Source organism: Labeo rohita, chromosome 11 (genome assembly GCF_022985175.1).
Source record: "Labeo rohita strain BAU-BD-2019 chromosome 11, IGBB_LRoh.1.0, whole genome shotgun sequence".
Classification (NCBI taxonomy): Eukaryota; Metazoa; Chordata; class Actinopteri; order Cypriniformes; family Cyprinidae; genus Labeo; species Labeo rohita.
This window is the reverse complement of record NC_066879.1, coordinates 12,372,160-12,395,119: the sequence shown is the minus strand read 5'-3', so window position 1 is coordinate 12,395,119 and position 22,960 is coordinate 12,372,160. Positions and strand designations below refer to the sequence as shown.

General features: G+C 42.3%; 2 protein-coding genes across 4 annotated transcripts in view; both read left to right on the top strand.

Annotated features, from left to right (window-relative positions):
* Positions 1-19,369, top strand: part of filip1l (filamin A interacting protein 1-like) — a 40,882-nt gene extending 21,513 nt beyond the window's left edge. For 2 of the 3 annotated variants that reach the window (XM_051123451.1, XM_051123452.1), the window contains 2 exons: positions 12,178-14,980; positions 18,865-19,369. In XM_051123451.1, the coding sequence (XP_050979408.1) occupies positions 12,178-14,980; positions 18,865-19,026 (2,965 nt within the window). In that variant the 3' untranslated portion in view covers positions 19,027-19,369. Of the gene's footprint in view, positions 1-9,120; positions 9,267-12,177; positions 14,981-18,864 lie in introns of those variants that run through there. The other variant, XR_007828779.1, reaches the window with a different exon arrangement.
* Positions 19,370-19,587: 218 nt separating this feature from the next.
* On the top strand, positions 19,588-22,549 carry LOC127173533 (uncharacterized). Its single transcript, XM_051123464.1, has 6 exons — positions 19,588-19,880; positions 20,531-20,629; positions 20,711-20,811; positions 20,911-21,078; positions 21,974-22,200; positions 22,405-22,549. The coding sequence occupies exons 1-6, from the start codon at positions 19,814-19,816 to the stop codon at positions 22,514-22,516; spliced, it is 774 nt and encodes a 257-aa protein (XP_050979421.1). The 5' UTR covers positions 19,588-19,813; the 3' UTR covers positions 22,517-22,549.
* The last annotated feature ends 411 nt before the right edge of the window (positions 22,550-22,960 follow it).

Genomic DNA, 22,960 nt, shown 5'->3' with positions numbered 1-22,960 from the left:
CAGATGGCGTGTCAGAGGAAGTCGTTCAGTGTAATTCGTCCTTCAGCTCGTGTCACGGGGGTTGCGGCGTATTTTACGGTGATGAAGTGAAGAACGGCTGTTTTAAAGCTCCGCTCGTCATCCATCACGTCCGGCGTCGCGTCTGTTTGTGTTTGCTTTAGTCTCGCTGCTCTTCTGACGCTCGCTTTCTGAGAAATTCATCAAAATGAAGTTTGCGCTGAAAGGAAGACAGTCGAGTCAGAAAAATAAACTTCGTTTAAACACTTTCTGTCTCCACTGGCAGGTATTTGTTCTCAGTTTTGATGAATTTGTGTCTTGCGTCGTTGCTCATCTCCACCGAACGTCTCTTGATTTAAGCGTGTTTAGATGTTTACGCTGGAAAACGAGACAGAGATCCTGAAGAACTTCTGCAGCGTTTCTTCAGCCCATCCGTTCAGATGTCTGACAGTGTCAGGGTATAATTTTGTTCCAGAAGAGCATTATTTATGAAGCGGAGGCCGGCCTGGGCCGCTCTGTGTCGTTTCTCATGTGCGGTTTGAGCCGAACCGAAGGCTGACTGAGTTCTGTTGAGGCGAAGCCACATTCACCAGAGACGAACCGACCGATGCCTCGCTCACATTTACATCCGTGCTTTTATCCAGCGTCGCTCACTTACATTGAAGATTTACATTTGATCGGCCCATGCGTTCACTGGGAGCTGAACCCATGACCTGCTGCTGGAGCTACAGGAATGTGTTCCGCTAAAATAAATACAAAACAGCACTGAAGAATTTAAAAGATAATAGAAGTGACCCCAAACACACGTTAAACAGTTCATTTTCATTAATAGTGTTGTTTATTAACGTTTGCTGATACACCAACTCACATTCTCGAGTTTTCTGTCGACTGAAACGGTTTGAACTAAAATATTTTCAGTTTCACAATATTCACAAATAATTACAGAGAAACAGCAGATAACACTGAATTCGTAAAAGTTTGAAGTGAAAACATTAAATTAGTATTTACTTTTATACTCCAATAACTTTTACAGTGTGCACATTTTTCTAAAAGAATGTTTTTTGTGGATTTTAACAGTAAATAAACAAACAAACAAACAAACATAAAAACAAGTATATAACATTTTTAATATTTAAATTACATAAAGGTTACAAAAGTTTAATTGAAAAATGAACTGATTTCACACCTAATGGGCCATGTCTACTACTAATAATACTAATAATATTGAGTATTATTTGATAATGAAATATCTTTTTAAAACTAATTTTTAATAAAATGTGACTCAAATCATTTCCAAAAAGCTTTCAGTGTTAAATTAGACTTCGAATAACAGATTTCTAATGTGACCCCACTGTATGTGTGTTTGTACATCATCCTCATCACGGTTAATAATCTTTAATAATTAAAAACTGAAATATGTGGGTATTTTATTTAAATTAAGTACATTCACATCTCTCTCAGTTGCTGGTCAGACAGGCACAAACAGCACAACATCTGCCTGATCTGTACAGCGTTCATCCGCGGCTTTACTGTACGATAGAGAGAGAACAGATGAAGTTAAATCACTCTCATTCCCTGTGAGATTCCTGTGCGATCCGTGCGATGGTCGCGTGCCAGAATCCAGCGGGAGTCGACAGGTACGGCCTCGCTCTGACCTCAGATCGGCCGTCACACACACATTCACATCATTCCCGCACTTTCATGTGGTTGTTGTTGGAAAAATATTGTTTAATTATCGCATGTCATTTATTGAATTCATTTCTACAGCTCCATTAAAACAGCCTTTGCTGCTGATATGACACAAACAAATCAGTAATCAGTGATCGGATGAGTCTCCGGAGCCGTGTTTCAGTGGCTGGCTTTAGTTTGTGAGTTTATCTTTCCATGTGATTGTTGGTTTTAAAGGCGCCGTTTCACAGACTGACAGACAATGTGCAAAATCGAAGAGTCACTAAGTTTTACGGGCTCACGGCGTTTCTTGGACGCTCCTGTAGAAATGTAATTGGAATCATCTGGAGGAGTAAAAAGCTCTTCTTGCTGTCGAACGGATGCGAGATTCACAAGTTCAGCTCAAAAACCCAAAACCCAAAGCAGTAACACACAGGTACTTCTGCCTCTGAGTGTCAGAACCTCCTCAGAACTGATATGAAAGATGTGACATGAGAAAGAGCATGAGAATGTCATGGCCTGAAGAGTTTGACAGCAACTAAGAGTTGAGTTGGGTTTGTGGATTTTTAGGTGAAAAGTTAACATTAGTGGAAAATGTGCTCATCCTCAGACCATCCAACGTTAGGATGAGTTTGTTTGTTCATCAGATTTGTGTAATTGTGCCATTTCATCACTGTCTCACCAATGGATGTGAATGGGTGCCATCAGAATGAGAGTCCAAACAGCTGATAAAAGCATCACAATAACAAATAAGACAAAAGCTGAGTCCATAATCCATAATAACACTTCCTCTGGTCTGAATCAGGAGAGAAATCTGCACAGATCAAGCACCATTTACAAGCCAAAACAGCTCAGATTTTGATGTGAGATGGACTTTTTCACTGGAGGAAGTGTTATTATGGATTATGGACTCAATGTATTTTAGTTAAAAATGTCTTGATGGATTTGTTTCATCTTTTGTCTTCTCGAGATGTGAACTGATGGACTGGAGTGGTGTGGGTTACTTGTGGATTATTGTGATGTTTTTATCAGCTGTTTGGACTCTCATTCTGACGGCACCCATTCACATCCATTGGTGAGACAGTGATGGAATGACACATTTACACAAATCTGATGAACAAACAAACTCATCCTAATCTTGGACGATCTGAGGGTTTTATGTTAATTTTTGGGTGAACTATTCCTCGGCGGAGGTGACAGGGTCACAGCAGGGTTTGGTATGTTCTGTGTTTTCTCTGTTTTCTCTGCACACGTTCTTCGTTCTACACGGGGTTCTTGGTGCGGTGAAGGCCTGATGTGAGTCCTGTGATGTGCTGAGTCACGCGTCTGCGTTCAAACACGCGCTCAGTGATGAAAGCGTCACAAACACACTCCGGTCTGTGGATGAGAGTAGATTATTTAAGACAGCAGATGAGTTTACTGATGTTTAGAGGATCTGTAGAAGGCCTGTGAAGGATAAAAGACTCCATTCTGATCCCAGCTGAAGCTCAGAAACACCTCAGAACAGAAAAGCCTCTTGTTCTTCTGCTCTCGGGTCACAAACAGGCCGGCGGTGAGGGATTTAAACAAACGCCTCATCTCTCATCTAGATTTCTCCCGTTGTGATCAATGAAGCTTCTGTTCCTCACGTGTCAGAGTCTTCTCAGAGCAGACATGATGTCACTGCTGGTCTGTTGGTATAATTATCATGAAACTGTTTGCTGTGTTTGAGCTGAAGAGAATTAAGCAGAACCGCTGCTTTCATCAGATTTGGATTATTTGGCTGCACGCTGCACTGTAGCTGCTATAAAAGACTCAAACTTCAACCTCACATCAAACTTACTTGCATTTGCAGTATCAGATAAAACGTGTGAGGATCAAATATATAGATTTATGAATGTAGATATTCATACATATAAAAAGCTTTAAAAGTTTTACAGTTTTTACAAGTTTATGCTTGAGTTCAAGGAGAAGTCCACTTCCAGAACAAAGGTTCACAGATAATGTACTCACCCCCTTGTCATCCAAGATGTTCATGTCTTTCTTTCTTCAGTCGTAAAGAAATTATGTTTTTTGAGGAAAACATTTCAGGATTTTTCTCCATATAATGGACTGATATGGTGCCCCGAGTTTGAACTTCCAAAATGTAGTTTAAATGCAGCTTCAAACGATCACAAATGTGGTTGTAAACGATCCCAGCTGAGGAAGAAGGGTCTTATTGAGCGAAACGATTGGTTATTTTCATTAAAATAATACAATTTATATACTTTTAAATGTCAAACGCTCGTCTTGTCTTACTCTGCCTGAACTCTGTTTTTGTTCCAGTTCATGTCAGTTAGTGTATGTGGAAAAACTCCCATCTCATGTTCTCCCTCAACTTCAAAATCGTCCTATATCACTGTTTTACCTTTTTTGTTAAGGGTGTTTGATCTTCTTTGCATGTTCACTTTGCAAACACTGTGTCGGTACTTCCGCAGTGATGTAGGATGATTTTGAAATGATTTTTGAAGTTACATTATATGTGAATTTTTGTTCTGGAAGTGAACTTCTCCTTTCAGTTTGACCTCGAGAGGACTGTTGTGTTTTCAGACTAGTTATTAATAACTGAACAGTAACTGCTTACAGTGTGTGTGAGAGACAGAGTGTGTTATAGTGAGTGTGTGCAGGTTTATATGGTTTATGAAGACACAAATATGTCCTGTGTCCTCATAAACCAGCTTAAAAAACATACTAAACTGTGCTTTTTGAGAATCTAAAAATGTCTGTATTTTTGTGTGAAGGGTTAGAGAATAGAAAATACAGTTTGTACAGTAGAAAAACCATTACACCTATAGAACGAATCCATAGAACATGGAAACCTGTGTGTGTGTGTGTGTGTGTGTGTGTGTGTGTGTGTTAATCCAACATAAGACGCTGGAGACGTAAATTCAGGATGAATGTGCTCACCTGTCAGATGCGCAGACAGATGAAGGGATTGTGGGTGTAACGGTTTGCACATGAAAGCAGCAGGTTAATGAAAGAGCTGCTGTAATGTGTGTGTGTGTGTGTGTGTGTGTGTGTGTGATTAGAGCTCATGTCGTTGTGTTACGCACCTCTAAGCAACGCAGGTAAAACACATCACTGTTGTAGATTGTGTTATCTAGTGTTTCTAAGACGCTTTCAGCTCCATCATATCACAGTTTCCACGAAAATATTGTGCAGCACAACTGTTTTCAGCATTGCGAATAATCATAAATGTTTGTTGAGCAGCAAATCAGCATATTAGAATGATTTGTGAAGGATCATGTGACACTGAAGACTGGAGTAATGATGCTGAAAATTCAGCTGCACATCACAGAAATCAATGACAGTTTAACACATATTCACATAGAAAACAGCTATTTAAATTATAAAACATTTCACAATATTACCATTTTTTCCTCAAATCAAATAAATTGACTCTGAAAGGACAAACAGGATAATAGTTGAAATTGTCTGAAGTTGAACATCATGTTTCATTTGAGCTGTGAAGCAACATGTGCCATCTGTGTGTGTCCTCAGTCACTTTGAAATCACATTCCTCAGTAAAACATCATGACATATTCATGAAGGAACTCACACTCGCCTCTGCTGAGAGATAATTGTTTTCAGATGCTCACAAACACACACACAGAGTAATCAGTGATGTCATCATAACGCCTGAACGTTACAGGAGATCGGCATCTTCAGCAAACAAAAGACAAGCAGATGAATTTACATCCATAATTCATTATAACAGAGTGAGACAGTTTGGGTTTTGCTGCTTGTTGTTCATCTATAAGGAAACTCATGTTCTGCTCATCAGCTGAAGGCCGGAGGAGATGATGTCATGCGTTCATTACCCATGAGTCCTGCAAAGCTGAACCTGACAGCCAATCAGAACCAGCCTGAGGTCAAAGGTCACACGTGTGTGTATCTGTGAATGTCCTGAATAATCGAGTGGTCAGAGTGTTTGTGTTTGTGATTGTCATGAACTCTAATCTATTCAAAACCGTAGATTCTGTGATCGGATCGATCAGGCGTGTTCGTTCGCTGTGGATTCAGTTCATCAGTTTCTCCCTCAGCTCCAGCTGTAAACAAACATTTGTGTTTCGAATTAGAAACCGAACAACTTTGTACTGGAACGACAGTCAAAATAGCCAGCGGTGATTTCACACACACACACACACACACTCCTGCGCAGTGAGATCATCAGCTCATATGGGTTCAGTTATGATGTCATTCTTCCCAGGTAATCAGCTGCAGGCCACGAGAACCATATAAACATCTGGCTGTTTCTTTAAACACACACACACACACACATATTATCAATCGCAGACACACACACAGATTTTACGATCAGAGGCTCAGTCCATCTCGTGTGCTCCAGAAATGATAAACTCGGTTGCTTGAGCATGTTTGATTTTCCTCATGTTTTGTTTGATTACGTTTCTATATTGGTATTACTAAACCACCAGCATCTATTTGTATTTTACTTGTTTTAACCACAGCTGTGTCTTTTTGTCATGGTGAACAACACATTTTGGTTGAACAGGCATCTAGAGAAACCTCAGTATCTCACTCTCATTTCTGAGAGGTTTGTATTTTGTAATGCACTTTTTATATGCTTAAGTCTTGCTGTTTCATGCTGACTTGTAAGCCAGAATAAACGATTCTAAGAAAAAGTATTAATGAAAATACAATCCGTCGTTTTTAACGAATGTACTGTAAACAGTTGTCGAGTTGAGTTTAACGGTTGCGAGTTTAACATTTCTCACATTTATTCAGCAGTCGTTTAAGTGACGGTGTTGAAAAAATATAGGAGATGTTTTGATTGTGATCGGTAAACATCTCAGTGTAGAGAACGGACAAATTTCAGAAAGCATTACTACGCGGTGACGTCTGTTCGTTCTGTGGTTGAAAGTTACTCATGTGGTGGTAAAGAGTTTAAACAGGAAGCTGCTAGAAAGTCACTCGATAATGTTGAATGTTTGTGAGATAAAAGCGTTGTGATGAGTTTGTTTCGCTGAAGCTTCATCTGGAGATGTTGCATAAATCCAGTTCTCCTGACAGCAGATGTGAGCGTTGCGTCATCTTACACACATGTGGCTCACACACGCTCTCTCAGACACACTGATTGTGATTCTAAATTAAGGAATCTGTGTTGTTTGTGCGGAGGAACGAGGATGTTGCACAAGCAGCGACGGTGTGTTTGTGTTGCCCTGAAACTTCTGCAAACAGAGCCGAGGCCTTCAGATGACTTCCAGATGAGTGTGTGAGTAAGAGCGAGTGTGTGTGTGTGTGTGTGTGTGTGAAAGTGAGTGTGTGCATATGCGAGTGTGTGAGTGTGTAAGAAGGGTGCGAGACAGTATGCGAGATAATACAGGTGTGTGAGTGCCCTAGTGTGCGAGAGAATTTGAGTAAGTGTGCGAAAGTGTGTGAAAGATAATACAGGTGTGTGTGTGTGTGTGTGGGAGAGCGTGAGTGTGCATGCAAATGGGCGTGAGACACAGATAAAATGTAACCAAATTGATAAGTTTGTGTGTGTGTGTGCAGTAAATTGACCTTGTGGAGACCTTTTTGGACCCCATGAGGAAACAAGATTATGAATCTCAAAGTGCCTGTAGTTTTGTGTAGGTTTAGGTGTGATAGAAAATACAGTTTGTACAGTAGAAAAACCATTACACCTATGGAATGAACCCATAATGATAGGAACACAATTATGTGTGCGTGTTTTGAAAATATGGTTTATGAGGACACAAATGTGTATAATGACATGGGAATTAAATGGTTTGTGAGGTCACTTCATGTGAAATATGAGTCGCTCATGTTATTCACCTCACCTCTGGATTCAGATTCAGAAAGATTTGTTTGACTCGTGACAGACAAAAGGCTTAATGTTTATGAATTAATTAATTTAAAGGGGTCGTCAGATCCAAAGGTCACTTTTGCATGTTGTTTGAACATTAATGTGTGTTGTCAGTGTATGTACAAATCTACCCTATAATGATAAAAATCCATGCAGTGGTTTTTAATTAATCTGTAAAAATAATATCCCCTTTTTTAAATCGAGCCGTTCTCAGATGCCTGTCGTTGTGGCGTCACATGACAGAGGCCACTCCCACAATAGTTGATTGACATGAGCGTCTTACCTCAGATCAGCTGTAACAGTCCAGTAACTTTCCATGTTTTGATGCCGGAGCAGGGATGTAAGTTAGACAAGAATATCTCCGATTGAGTGATTGAGGTGTTGTGTTGCTGGATGTAATAATGAACACAGTGGTCGTCATTTACTCCCGACATCCGTTTGTGAATGGAATGCGCCTCCCGATCTACATATATCTGTCTACGTTCGACAGAATCATTCGTGATCCAGCTTCACTTACAGCAGAAGTGTGTATAAGGGTTTCATTATGAATCTTTGCGATCACCTTTCCTTATAACGTGATAATTAACAAGTTTAGCAGGTAAACGCGTTAAACGCGGCTAAAGTAAACAGGCGCGTCACTCCACAGACAGAAGAGAGGGGCGGGCGAGCAGAGCTCATTTGCATTTAAAGGAACAATCCATCAGAGTAGGATAATTTTTGCAGAGCTGATTTTGACAAAGGCAAAAAGGGTGTTGTTTTACAAAACCATTGAGAATTTTTAACCAAAGTATATTATAGACTTTTCATTAAGACTCTAAAGAATCATATCAACTTGTGGAAAATGGGCATCTGATGACCCCTTTAAAGAAACTCAAACATGACTCTCTTGTTTCTTTCCTTTTTATTAACACGATAAAAGCACATTCTGTATTGTCATCAGCTGAAATAGATTTAAACAATATAGAATATCTGTAGTTCTATCTATTAAAAGTAACACTTTGCAGTCAAGTTTTAATTGTTATCATTAATGCTTTAACGAACATAAGCTAACGATGAACAATGTATTTTTACAGCATTTATTAATCTTTAATAATGCTAGTTCATAAAAATGTATGCTCATTTTAGTTCACACTGCATTAACTAAACTTAACAGATACATTGGATCTTCAATGCATTAGTAAATGTTGAAATTAAAGTTAACTGCAAAAGTATTGTTCAGGTTAACTAATAAAACATTCCTGTGAAGTGTTAACAAGATAGTAAAAAAGGTTATGTAACAACTGAAGAACTGATCAGTTTAGTTACATTTGATCTCTGACTCTCTCTTGCACACACACACACACACACACACACACACACGGATATTTCTCTGTGTTTTATAAATGTTAGTACATTTTTCTCCCTTTGGGTGAATTAATGACTTCAAGTGAGGAAAACCAGAAGGAAATGTTGTAATCCAAAGAAAGTTTCTCATCTCTTTCTCTCTCTCTCACACACACATGCGCTGCCTTCCAGAGCGCTGACATACAGACTGCAGATATTTAACACATTAATCACACACTCTGTCCTGTAACACACACACACACACACACACACATGAGCTCATGGCTGTGAGAGGCTCCATATAAGGGCGTGCTGATGATGTCATGCTCTCATAGGCGTCTTCAGTCCGTCTCATTGTTGAGTTTCAGAGCTGGAATGTTCAGATCACTGACACACTGAACACCAGCGGCAGCGGCTCAACGACACTGACCAGGTACGACACAAACACACACACACACGCATGCAGAAACACTGACTGCGTGTACATGGTCTTTGATATCGCGTTATATATGGGATGATTTAACTTTAAATGAGCTGGTGGATTGAGTTCTAGTGGTAACACTTGCATTGCATCAAATCTGATGTTGTTTAAACTTTCTAACTTTCTAAGTCAGTAGAACTGAAGATCTACATGTTCTGCTGGAATGATGATGATGATGATCTTTGAGTCTGTTGTTTCATGTCTTTATAATGTAATAATGGTGTTCACATGTTCACATGTCCTCCAGATGATGTAGATGTTCATCTGTTTGTTTAGTTACATTCACCAAGTCTTAATTTCATGCCGGTTGATGAATGAATAAAATGAGTAGATTTTGAAAAAGAACGAGATTATATTTGTTAGATGAACGTGTTCCAGTTACGTACTGTCATTAACGTCAGTCCTGTTATTAACTCGGCTTATATACGGTTATTATCTCCAGTACAGTTAGTTTTTTATTCCAGTGCAAGTATCTGGTGCTTCTAGAAAAGTCATTTCTGAACTTCACCTCACTCAACAGACTAATGTTTACGTCTCCGGAATCTGTTCTGTTTAAATGTCACTGACGTTTTTGTAAACGTTTGGTCCTTTAATGCATGTTTAGTTTCCTGTTTTTGAGCATTATGAGACGTAATAATGCCTGTATGAGCAGCTCCGTCTCTGATCTGCTGCCCTCTGCTGGACACAAACACCTCTGGACTTTACAGAGTGAATGTTTAGTCTTTTATCCCATAATGCTTTTAATGTGATTGCTAAAGTTGTTTAATGATCAGCATTTGAAGGCAAAAATGAGAGTTTTGATGCATTTTCAAACATCACAGAAACGCACAATAGCCATGACATAGAAAACGCATGTAATGATCCAAACTGAAATCTAGTCTGTTTTTTTTGTACGTTCTCTCAGATCATCTTGAGATTTCACACACCCTTATTCATGACGTTTAAATCCTTCTCGCATTCTTTTCCAAGTCCGTATTAAAGTCTTTTTTCCATGGCATAGATTTTTCCTCACTTTTCTCTGTAAAAATCTGGGCTCTTGGGAGCGAGTCCAAGTCGATCGGGCGGTCCAAGGTTAAAACGGGGAAGGGAAGGAGCGTTTCTCTTTTTAATGGACGCCTCCTGATTTCCTGAGTTGCTTTTAGGCCGTCGGATGCTCACGCTGCTGCATTGTGATGAGCTCGGGATCCTTTTTGCTTTCGTTATGTTTTCTCATCAGCGCCGTGTCTTCGGATCGATCACGCTGTTGTCTGTGCGCTGTTTAATCCAGAATCTGCGGTTAGAAGATTGAATAAATGAGAGTCCCGGAGCAAATGTATTTACGTGATCACAGAAGACGTGTCATTTCCACCCGGGGGGCTGCTGGGAATCATGGGTTGTGTCTCAATTAGCATATTTCTACTACAGGAAAAGTATGCACTTCAGTGGTGGGAAAGTACAGTAAAGCAGCATCAGAACTCACTACCACGCCATAACATTTCATAACAACCATTGTCTTGTACTGTTTGTGTTTGCGTCCAGCTAAATTCATTACATCACTTGCACTGGAAATAGTATACCATCCAGGCACATTTGGCATACTGTTTTCAGTGCGGTATTTTAAATATATGTAGAATGCATTGTTTTTAACCTTGCATACGGTTTAGGATGGTTAATGTTTAAACCGCGGCGCAGCGATTGCATAAATCTATCATGCCATTAAATTACAAAGAAATGTAGTATCAGCTTTTTAGGTAGTTCAGATTGCTAAATAAAAAAACAAGGGTTTGTTAGTATGATCTAACACATGCATCTTGGATGTATTTTTTGGCCCCGTGTTGGCAGATAATGAGCTCACTACAGCATTTGTGAGCAATTAGCACAATAGAGTTTAAAGTTCAACTTTTGGCTTTCGTTTTCCTCCGTTAATGGTGAACCACAAATGTTTAATGAAGTCACAATGTAAGAGGAACACCGCAGATATTTCCAGCATCTGTAGCGAGGATGGCCAGCTGACCGCTTTATGAACGTTCAGTCTGTAAAGCAGCGCTGTAATCTCAGAACTGGTGCTTTGGTTCATGTTCACTCGAACACTGCACTGTGATTATTATAATACTGTATTTTTAGATTTGACTTTCGTTTATATTCTACCCCTGTCCTGTTATTTTCATCTTTTGAATTCTTAGATTTTTTTTCTCTTAACCCGATTTTCCATTACCTTTGAATGGCCGAAGCCACGTATGAGTGACACACACATGGAAGCATGTGGACACACTTCTGGATGAGGTGGTTTCATACGCCTCGTACCGCTGACATCATCCTTGTCCACTGCTGGTTAGGAGCCTCTGAAAGAGGTTTTGTTTACATAGCCAGTAATGGCCTTTGGAGGAGGGGGAATTCCTTAAAATATAAAACCACTGAAGGAAGGTGGTGGTGGTGGTGTTCATGGGTGTGGGGGGAGAGACAGAGGAACCCCCTTATTAAGAGACTTTTTCCATTTCCACTCTAATGTGCCTTCAGTAGTGCAGGTTGGCAGCTGCGTCCTGTAGTCAAAACACCCTCCACCGCTGGCGGCATTTGGGAGCAGGGAAACTCGCGCCAGCCACCATGACCCCGCTTTCTGCCCGACTTTGTACCTCTGGAACACACGCTGCCCCACTTCTAGCCTACGGGGGTTTTAATTTCCTCCATATATCCTCATATGGCATGGACAAACATAGACATGAAGGTCCCCAGATGAATGGTTAACTTTCACTTTGAGCCCAAATGTTTCTAAAAAATAGAGGTTTGCACAAACATATGTTTAAAATGTCATGTTTTGAAAAAACCCAGACCGTCTATACGTCTCCTGTTAACAATCTTCCTGTTTTCTCTTCTCTGTTGCCAGACTGAAACTGCTCATTGATCAGGAAAAGACGTGCCAGGAGAGAAAGGAGGAAGAAAACAATAAGAAAGTCACAAATCTGAAGGACGAGCTGACCAAGCTGAAGTCCTTCGCCCTGCTGGTGGTCGATGAACAGCAGCGGCTGGCGGAGCAGCTGACCCAACAAACGACGAGGGTCCAGGAACTCCAGAATACTGCCGCTCAGGCCCAAGAGGAGCTGAGCTCCGCCCAAACCCGGTTGCAAGAAGAGGAGAACAAAGTCCTTCGTTTGGAGGAGGAGTTACGCAACCAGGCCTGCCATTTCCACCAAGAGCAGGAAGCCATGACCGCCAAACTGACCAACGAAGATGCCCAGAACAGGCAGCTGCGGCAGAAGCTCTCCTCGCTGAGCCGCCAGTTAGACGAGCTGGAAGAAACCAACAAGACCCTGCACAGAGCAGAGGAGGAATTGCAGGAGCTACGGGATAAAATCAGCCGAGGGGAGTGCGGCAACTCCAGCCTAGTGTCGGAGGTGGAGGAGCTGAGGAAACGAGTGCTCGAAATGGAGGGGAAGGATGAGGAGCTGATCAAGATGGAGGACATGTGCAGGGACCTCAACAGAAAGCTGGAGAAGGAGTCTGGCCAGAGCTGTAGCTTGAAAGCAGAGGTGGACAAGCTGAATCACAGAATCATGGAGCTCGAAAAATTAGAAGATGCCTTCGGGAAGAGCAAGCAGGAGTGCAATTCACTGAAAAGCAACCTAGAGAAAGAGCGCACCATGACTAAACACATGTCCAATGAGCTAGACGTGCTGAGAGTCAGAATCAAAGAGCTCGAAGCCACTGAGGCTCATTTGGAGAAGACGGAGCTGACGCTGAAGGAGGATCTGACAAAACTGAAAACGCTGACCGTCATGCTGGTGGACGAGAGAAAGGCTATGGCCGAGAAGTTAAAGCTGATGGAGGACAAAGTGCAAAACAGCACTGGCAAACTGCAGGCAGAACAAGACAAAGTCAACACTGTCACTGAAAAACTGATCGAAGAGAGCAGGAAGGCTCTGCGGTCAAAGGCCGAACTGGAGGAGAAGATGTGCCTTGCCACCAGGGAGAGGGACGAGCTCAAAGCCAAGCTGAAAGCGGAAGAAGAGAAAAACAGCGACCTTCAGTCCAAAGTCAGCATGATGAAAAAGAGGCTTCAGTCACTGGAAGCAGTGGAAAGAGAATTACTGAGGAACAAATCCAAAGAGGAGCACACCAAGAGCCCAGCTCCCTACCGCTACCAGCAAGAGGACAACAAAGTGAAAGATTTGACCCAGGAAGTGGAACGCCTCAGGAGGAAGTTAAAGGAGATGAAGGTGGTTGAGGGTGATCTTCTGAAAACAGAGGATGAGTTTGAGTCCCTGGAGAAGAGATATTCCAACGAACAGGAACGAGCAAAAGCCCTGATGGAGGAGCTGGAGATGTCCAGGAAGGAGCTGTCCAAGTACCAGCTGGCTGAGAAAGAGGAATCCAACCAAGAGCATATCCTGTACAAGCGCCTGAAAGAGGAGGAAGCCAAATCCAGCCATCTCACCAGAGAGGTGGAAGCCCTCAAAGAGAAGATCCACGAGTACATGGGCACGGAGGAATCCATCTGCCGCTTGAAAACAGACCACACAACCCTACAGAGAAAACTCACCCAGCAAGAGGTCAGGAACAAAGAGCTGGCCAGAGAGATGGAGAGCCTCACGCGAGAACTCGAGAGATACCGTCGCTTCAGCAAGAGCCTGCGACCGGGCATGAACGGAAGGCGTTTCTCCGATCTCCAAGTCTCCACGAAGGAGGTGCAGACGGACCCAACAGACAGCCTGTCCCCGAATTACAAGAATCTCGCGCCGCTGGAACGTGCCCTGGTCAACGGCAAGCTGTACGTGGAGAGCGATCCGGAGGACGAGGTCAATTACAATGACATCAACCTCGCGCAATGCACTCCGTCGCTCATGAACAATGTCAACAACCTTAACAACAACATGAGGAGAGTCAGGGGCCCTTTTCTTAAGACTAGAGAAAGTCAGCACCAAATAAATGGCAAGATACAACCGAGACAGAATGGCAATCACGTTCAGCAGGGAGACGTGTTCCTCACGCACAGTCCCGGGCAGCCCCTCCATATCAAAGTGACCCCTGACCACGGGCTCAACATGGCAACTCTCGAGATCACGAGTCCCACCACAGAGAACGCCCAGTCCTACACAAGCACGGCGGTCATCCCGACAAGCGGCGCCCCTCCGAAACAGCGAATCACAATCCTCCAGAACTCGATCTCACCTTCCAACAAGCCCAAGGGTTCTCCCCCTCCTCCCGAGAGTCCCTGCAGCCCCAGCACACCCGATCGCTCCATGTCGCCACTCACCATGGCGGCCTATTCGCAAACTCTAGCTTCGGAGTCCTGCGGATCGGTGACCCCGGACCGAGCCATGTCGCCCATTCAGATCGTGTCCGTCACCACTGGATCCCCCGACCGGTCGGAGCCGGTGGAGCTCGTGGGAGGTCACACGGTGTTCCGCGTGAGCCCGGAAAGGCAGAACAGCTGGCAACTACAGAGGTCCAACAGCTCAGGTCCAAATGTCATTACCACTGACGACAACAAAATCCACATTCATTTAGGGAGCCCCTACATTCAAGCCGTAAACGCCACCGCCAAATCCATCCCCTATTACTCCCTCGGGCCGGAGCAAAGGATTCCAGTGTTAACCAATGGCACTCCAGCCAAAGGCAACAATAAAATCACAAGCAGCATCGTGATAAAACCCACATCCAGTCCGATCTCACGACCCTCACAAATTACAGTAAGTAATATCTGTGACTGACCCAAACTGACCAGTGTTTGATTAGTGACTGTAGAACAGTGTGTGCCCCCCCCAATCTCCTCAGCCGTCGACCCCCGGCACCGTGACCCACTGCTACTCCACACCCTCAGATCTGTTGTCCCTGACTGCAGTAGCGGCTAACCAGTGCAACTGTAGTTTCTCCTGTTGGTTTGATTTGTTTGTTTCTGTTTGATTAATAATGAGATGTTTATGTGCATGATATGTAAAACGACACATAACGAGAACACAAGCACTTGGGCTTTTTCACTTCACTTTGAGGTTAAGTGCACTTACTGTTTTTGCTAGATAGCAAATGATCCTGTACCATTAAAGTTCACTGATTGATGTACAATTGGAATTTTGGTTTATTTTTCATTTTCCACTCACTTTTTATGTTGGGGTTCTGTTTTTTCTGTTAATAATTAAACTGGTAACAATAGCTAAATGTATTATTATTTTAGGCAGCTGATGCATTCTGATGAGATGCACATGCACATTAGAGCAGAGACACATTCATGATGTAACAGTGCATGATTTCAATTATTTGTTGCTTTTAATAGAAAACATTTAATCACTAATAAGACATATTATGTTTCTGAACCGAATCAGCTCATATAATGAGCAGCACTGTGAGGAAAGTCTCACTTTGCATTCATCAGGTAAGAAGAGGTTGAGAACACGTCTGCACGAGTTCAATTCATTGTCTGAAGTCATAGTTACTGGCCCGGTCCAAAACACCACCATCATCATCCGCTCTCACTGAGAGAATCTACAGACCTCTCTAATGATATCATGGAAAACCTCACCGTCTGCATGGCCGTTGCATGAGATTTGACTCCAAAGAAAAACAACATTAAAACTCTGCAGTGTGTAGAAGGTTAAAGCATTAACGTGATGGGTTTGCATGCACTGGTCAAAAAAGACGACAAGTTTTTTGGCAGACTAATGGCTGTCAAACACATACCTTACAGCGTGGTATAGACATATTCTTTTTAACGAATCGCCTCTCTCGCACACGTGTGTAAACGCAGCACATGAGCGAGCGAGGACTCGTACATGAACTATATCAAGCGTTAAATTGATTCAGGCTGGAATTTGTGCCGTCTGGAGTGTGTATCCTCTGGTCGTCTGGCTAAACAAACTGCCGTTCATAAAGGGCTTGAGAACAGCTGTGATTATGAAGCGAGACGATGTCTCATCAGCCCAGTTAGTGAATCACACTCAAACACACACGCACTCGTTTAGTCTGAATCGATGCAGTATGTGCGCTAGAGATGACGTGAGCCTCGTTACCAGGAAACACAAATGACATGTGGTGCCTTATGGGACTGAAGGAATCGCTTTCACATTGGAAGTGCTTTTCATGACTTGATGATGGCCGATGGTACATTTATACACACACGATTCCCCTTTGAATAAAGTTAGGGTTAGGTGCAGGGTGGTTTACTGCTCTTAAAGTTGGTTTAGCTGATTTTTCACCTGACAAGTGTGCAAAAGCCTTCAAAAACTGTCTAAGCAAGCTAAGACCAAAAAAACCCCAGCTTAGCCTAGTTTAGGCTTTTGTTTACTTTGTTTACTTTATCAGTTACTTGGTAAAGAAACTCAGATGCTGCAGCATGTGCGAAGGCAAGCGTTAAACAATAAAAATGTTCCTGCGAGTTCCTTCAACAGAACACGATTGTTTGGAGGCGGGTCTCTCAGCGGCTCTCCAAAGCCCAAACAAAAGCCTTGTTTAGTTTCCATGGTGACAGCAGCTGCTGCCCCGCCGCGGAGACACCGGCTCGTCTCCGGCACAGGAAGCTCCTGCTCATACGACACTCTTAATTAGCGGTCATTATGTGCATCTACGTGCCCTCTGACTCCAGCCGCACGGGTTTCTGCTGCGTTACCCGAGCCGAGAGCACAGCGTGACCCACATTAGAACATTTTTCATGTGTGACGTAAACCTGCAGGCAGTTGGTTTGGTTTTGGGAGCTCATTTAGAAAGTTCTCTGCAGACTTCTGAATGCTGAAAAACATCTCCAGATCCACAGCAGAAGTCACTGGACTGATTCTGGCGGACTGGATCTTATAATAGAACTAACCCAGTTAACGGAATGTTCTCTAAAAGTTACGTTCTTCTAGTAACGTTAATAGAACGTTCATATAAAGTTATCTGGCCTTTAAACATGTTCTTAAAGCATTAGCACACAAAACATTAATACATCAGATGTGGAATGTTTTCCTGATGGTTTAGAACAGTGGTTCCCAACCACGTTCCTGGAGGCTCCTCGACACTACACATTTTGTCTGACACACCCATTTCAGGTCTTAAAGTCTCTACTAATGAGCTGATGATGTAAATCAGGTGTGTTGGATTAAAGAGACATGGAAAACATGCAGTGTTGGGGGCCTCCAGGAACGTGGTTGGGAACCACTGGTTTACGGTATATTCAAACGTAACATTCCCAAAATAATAACATGTAACATTATTCTTGATGCTGCAACATAACCAATATTTTTTTTTAATATTCAGAGAACATTCAGAGATATAGTAAATGGGAACGTTAGCCAAGCGTTCTTAGAGAAATGCATTTGCAGATGTGCAGCAGAGGGAGGCCTGACGGTGACATGCTGACATGCTTTCTAAACTCTCCTGCGCTGACATCACTCTCTGGCAGAGCGTTTGTGCTGATTGTGCGGGAATAAGATCCGTCACACAGACCTCAGGAGACGTTCGCAGATGACTGCAGAAACACTCGTCTGTCTGCACTAAGCCTCCTGTCTCTCTCTCTCTCTATCGCTCTCTGTCTAACTGCTCCAAACAAAAAACATCTCACATCGACATGTTTCTCAAACACGTTCATCATTCTGCCTCCACAGACTCATGTCAGAGTTTCTCAGCTATAGCCGACTGGATTTACTATAGAGGTGAAAATATGACGTGAAAAGCAGACCATTTTCTTGAAGGCCTCTTGATGAGGTTCTTCTAAGGCTGAAATTTCAAGTGCATGTTGGTGTGAGAGCATGAAGTCTGGTGTATCCACATGTACTAGATCCACCAACCAGAGCTGTTCTGTGTGAGAGCGCCATCTTCTGGTGATCTCAGCACTGTACAGATCTGTGTAAACCTGTTGTGTTGGGCTTAGTTTGACTCACACTGGATTCGCTTGAAATACTGATTAAACTTTTTAGTAGTCCTGAAATTTGGTGGATATTTCTCATTTAGGGTCATGAATCTACATGCAAATTTTCCACACGTAGATGTGTTAAGAAAGGGCTGGACAAACTTTAATATGACTTTTGTGCTGCTGGTCAAATTGACTCTAAATTGATTTCCCAAAAATGAAAAACACTTAAGAACCAGATAAAAAAACATAAAACTTTTATTGTAGGCTGTCAAACACTAAAATAAGAAATAGTGTACTCAGAACTGAGACTCGTCTTCTGAATCATCCAAAAAAAAATTTCTTTATGTAGTTGACTTTCACAGTCAAAAGAAATTTTTTTTGCAAGAAACCCAATTTGAGAAAAAGACAACAAAGGCAAAGGAAGTACATAATAGCAATATATAATACAAATGGTCACTACGAGTAGTCATGACAAAAGAAAAATTAACTAACTAAAAATGTTTTGTGTCTTAAGCTAATTTTGAAAACAATCTGTGGGTCAAATGAACTCCTCACACAATAGAAATAATTTATTTTCTGTCTTTGACAGTCTACAGTGGAGTCTTTTTCATAGTGTTGATTTTTGGCAAGTTGCATGGAAACCAACGTGAGGCAATTTGACCACAAACACAAAATAATAACAGGGGGCTTAATCTATATAAATGCTCACACCAGCACCAACCGATCACTGTCTTTCTGTTTGGCTCCTGACAGATGCCTCTGGAATCATTCCGGCGTCCTGGACCGACCAGGATTCCCAAACCCAAAGGCTGCAGTGCAGCGAAAGGATCAAACAGCGCCGTCCAAACCCCACTGAACTCTGGGAAATGTGTGTCTGACACCCTGAACATGATGAACCAGCCAGCCAAATCATGAGTGCCTAGTCCACATCAGTGTGACCCCAGAGCAAAGACATTCATGTTTGTTGTGTTTGATTTTGATCACTTTTGGTGCTGTAATGAGACTCGTATTCATATTCTAAAGTACAAAGACACTGTGATGAAACTCATCCTGACCATCGCTCGTCCTTCACTTTATGGTGCTGAACTTTGCTTTTTCTTTTTTCTTTCGACAAAACCTAATTATTGCACTCATTAAATGGATAGTAACCGCTGTTATGGTTTTGATTCCTCATGTAAGATGTAGAGCTGACTTGACATATTCAGTATTTTTGATGTATGAGATCTGGATGTTAATAAAAGACTTTTTATATCTTGCACATCGGTTTAAATCAGTTTTATGATTATAATGACATTAAATCATTAAATGGAGGTAATGAATTTAAAATTAAAGCCTTAAACTCACAGTTTAGTCGATCCAGAGCTTCTACGGCACAACACTGACGTCCAACCAATCAGAATCACGCCTCACAGCATTGAACCAATCAGAGCGCACGAATGGAAGCCCCGCCCGCGCGCTAAATGCTGTGGGCGGGATCTGGCGAAATGAATGAGTGCTGAGCGCGCGCTCTCGGCGCCAACTGAAACTTTTCTCTGTTGTTCATCAGTGTTTATTGATTTATTTATTGATGTTCTTTAGTGTTTTTGCTCCTTTAGCGTTCAACGCTCTTTTAAGAGGCGATCCTAAAGGTTATATTAGTTTTACATTGAAAAACTGAGGCATTATCGCGCCATTCCTGCAGGAAGAGAAGAAAGAGTTTAAAATGGCAGATGAGTCTGATCACAGATCAGTGTTAATGGAGATCCCAGAACCACAGGCCAAAATCACAGGTGAGAACAACATCATCATCATCATCATCATAGTTCAGACAACAAAACCCAGAGGAAATGTGATCCAGTTCGTCAGTGCAGCTGTTACTGTGATATCACCGCTGAAATTATTACATTCATTTGATGATATTTTTCATATCATGATGTTTGATAGTTTGTTAACAGTCAGGGAAGTTAATACCATCTTACGAGATCATTCTGGAGTCAATTTAGTCAAGTCACATTTTTTTCTATAGTGATTTATACAGATACAGATTGTTTCAAAGCAGCTTCACGTAAAAACAAACAGGAAAACAACAGAAATAACTGAGCAAATTGAGATTCTGCTGGAAAGCAGCTCTAAAAATACAATTATGTCATTATTCAGTTCAGTTCAGTTCAATATATTGATTTATGATTGTTTCCAGTTCAGTTTCTGAGTCTGATCTCCATTAAATGATTTTTAACAGTTCTTATCCAGTCTTTACAAACAATAACTAACTTTCATATATGAAGCTGCAACTTCTGTCTGCAGTCATAAAGAAGATGAGGATTGTCTTTAAGGTCTTTCATGGTTTCATTAAAATCACTGATGTCTTTACTCACACACATCTTCATCACTTTCCTTCATCAAAAGCTTTTAAATCTCACGCAGAATTTTCCCCCCACAGGACGTTTGAGAAGATCCTACATGGATATCTTGTGTTCCCGTCTGTCCCTCGGTGCGAGACACAGGACGCACGGCTGCGGCGTGAGACACGGACACGCGTGTGAGTAACCGTATGATCCGTGTGTTTGCGTGTCTGTGTATCGTGACGTCGGTGCTCATAAATGCTCTTCTGTCTCTGAAGTGGACGCAGGTTCAGGGAGACGCCGGACCAGAGACGGTCTGGACGCGTGTGAGACGTCCGTCTCCAAACAGCTGCTCAACAGTCTTCTGCTCGCCGAGCAGGTGAGACCAAACCTGTGTTCGTACGTAGATACGGTAGTTACGCTGGTGTCTGATGATTCTGCCGTTTGCTGTTGTTGAAGTGTCTCTTCACGCTCTCAGTCTGTCCAGATGGCGTCCGGCTCACTCACATCTGACCTCAAGCTCTTACTGGAGGATCTGCATCAGAAGAAGACCAGCGTCTACAGATCCATCCCGTACTCCCGCCTCGCCTCCAACCGGGACGCCCACTGCTATAGGAAAGCCCGTCCACACCTGATGGCCTTCAAGGTGAGAAAAAATCACTATTACAACGACAATAATTATAATAGATTGTTTGCACACTGCTGAGCAAAGATTGGAAAACTATTAACGTTTAAAAAAGTCTCTTCTGCCCATCAAGGTTGCATTTATTTGTTCAAAAATGCAGTAAAAATAAATATATTATAGCGATTTAAAACCGCTGTTTTCTATGTGAATAAGGGTTAAACTGTAATTTATTTCTGTGATGCGCAGCTGAATTTTCAGCATCATTACTCCAGTCTTCAGTGTCACATGATCCTTCAGAAATCATTCTAATATGCTGATTTGCTGCTCAACAAACATTTATGATTATTAGCAATGTTGAAAACAGTTGTGCTGCACAATATTTTTTTGTAAACTGTGCACTTTATTGTTCAGGATTCACAGATGAATAGAAAGTTCAAAAGATCAGCATTTATTTGAAATGGAAATCTTTTGTCACATTAAAATGTCTTTACTGTCACTTTTGATCAATTTTCTTGTCCTTGGTGAATAAAAGTATTATTTTTTTCTTCCTCCAAGGATTTCACTGGTCATATATCATGGTTTCTGCATAAATATTGTGCAGCACAACTGTTTTCAACATTGCTAATAATCATAAATATTTGTTGAGCAGCAAATCAGCATATTAGAATGATTTTTGAAGGATCATGTGACACTGAAGACTGGAGTAATGATGCTGAAAATTCAGATTTGATCACAGCGATCATGGAAAACAGCTATTTTATTAAACTGCAATAATATTTCACAATTTAAAATGCAGCCTTGCTAGACAGAAGAGACTTTGAAAACATTAAAAATGGTAATTATTCTAAACTCTAAATTCTGTTTTTTGTTGTTTTTTATGTGTTGTTGATGAAGTGTGATGTGGTTGTTTGTGCAGCGCTCGTGTCAGGACGGAGGCCGTTTGCTCCTGCAGAATGCTGACTGGGAGAAGCTGCTGGAGTTCGTTCAGGCGGCGTGCCGGTACACCAGTGAACTCCCGCAGTGGGAGACCAGCACCCATAATGCACTGCGAGAGCACTGCTACAACACGCTAGCGGCGTTCTGTGCCGCGGCACTGCAGAAACACAAACCCGCTGCGCGGAGAGCCCGAGAACTGCTGCGCAGGTTTGTGGAACTTAAAATGTGAGCTTTAAAACAAATAAACAGAAAACTTGTGAAGAAAACACATTTATGACTCCTGGATGGAGCTCATGTACTGCAAACTAATCAAGCCACACACTTTGGGTTTTATTTTGATGAATCGTGCAGTCCTGAGATATCGTCAGTCGGCTTTCACTCGTCTGATTCTTGTGTTTTTGTTGTCCGTAGGTTCAAAATGGCTCCTGTGTCGAGGCGAGCGATCAGCCCGTGTTTAGAAGAGCTGGAGAAGATTGTGAAGGAATATCAGACTGGAGAATCACGAACACAGATCCACCCATGAGTCCTGCGTTGAGACGAGAGCCGTGGTGATGAGTGACGTCACTGAGATGTCCACATCTGAACACTGTGACACACGCCGGTCCATCAGAGCAAGTGACCAGCCCATCAGAGTACATGTGACCAGCCCATCAGAGCATGTGACCAACCTATCAGTGCATGTGGCCTGCCCATCAGAGCACATGTGACCTGCCCAACAGAGCACATGTGACCAGCCCATCAGAGCATGTGACCAACCTATCAGTGCACGTGGCCTGCCCATCAGAGCACATGTGGCCAGCCCCATACATGTGAGCCCATCACATGTGACCAGCCCATCAGAGCACATGTGGCCAGCCCATCAGAGCACATGTGACCTGCCCATCAGAGCACATGTGGCCAGCCCATCAGAGCACATGTGACCAGCCCATCAGAGCACATGTGGCCAGCCCATCAGAGCACATGTGGC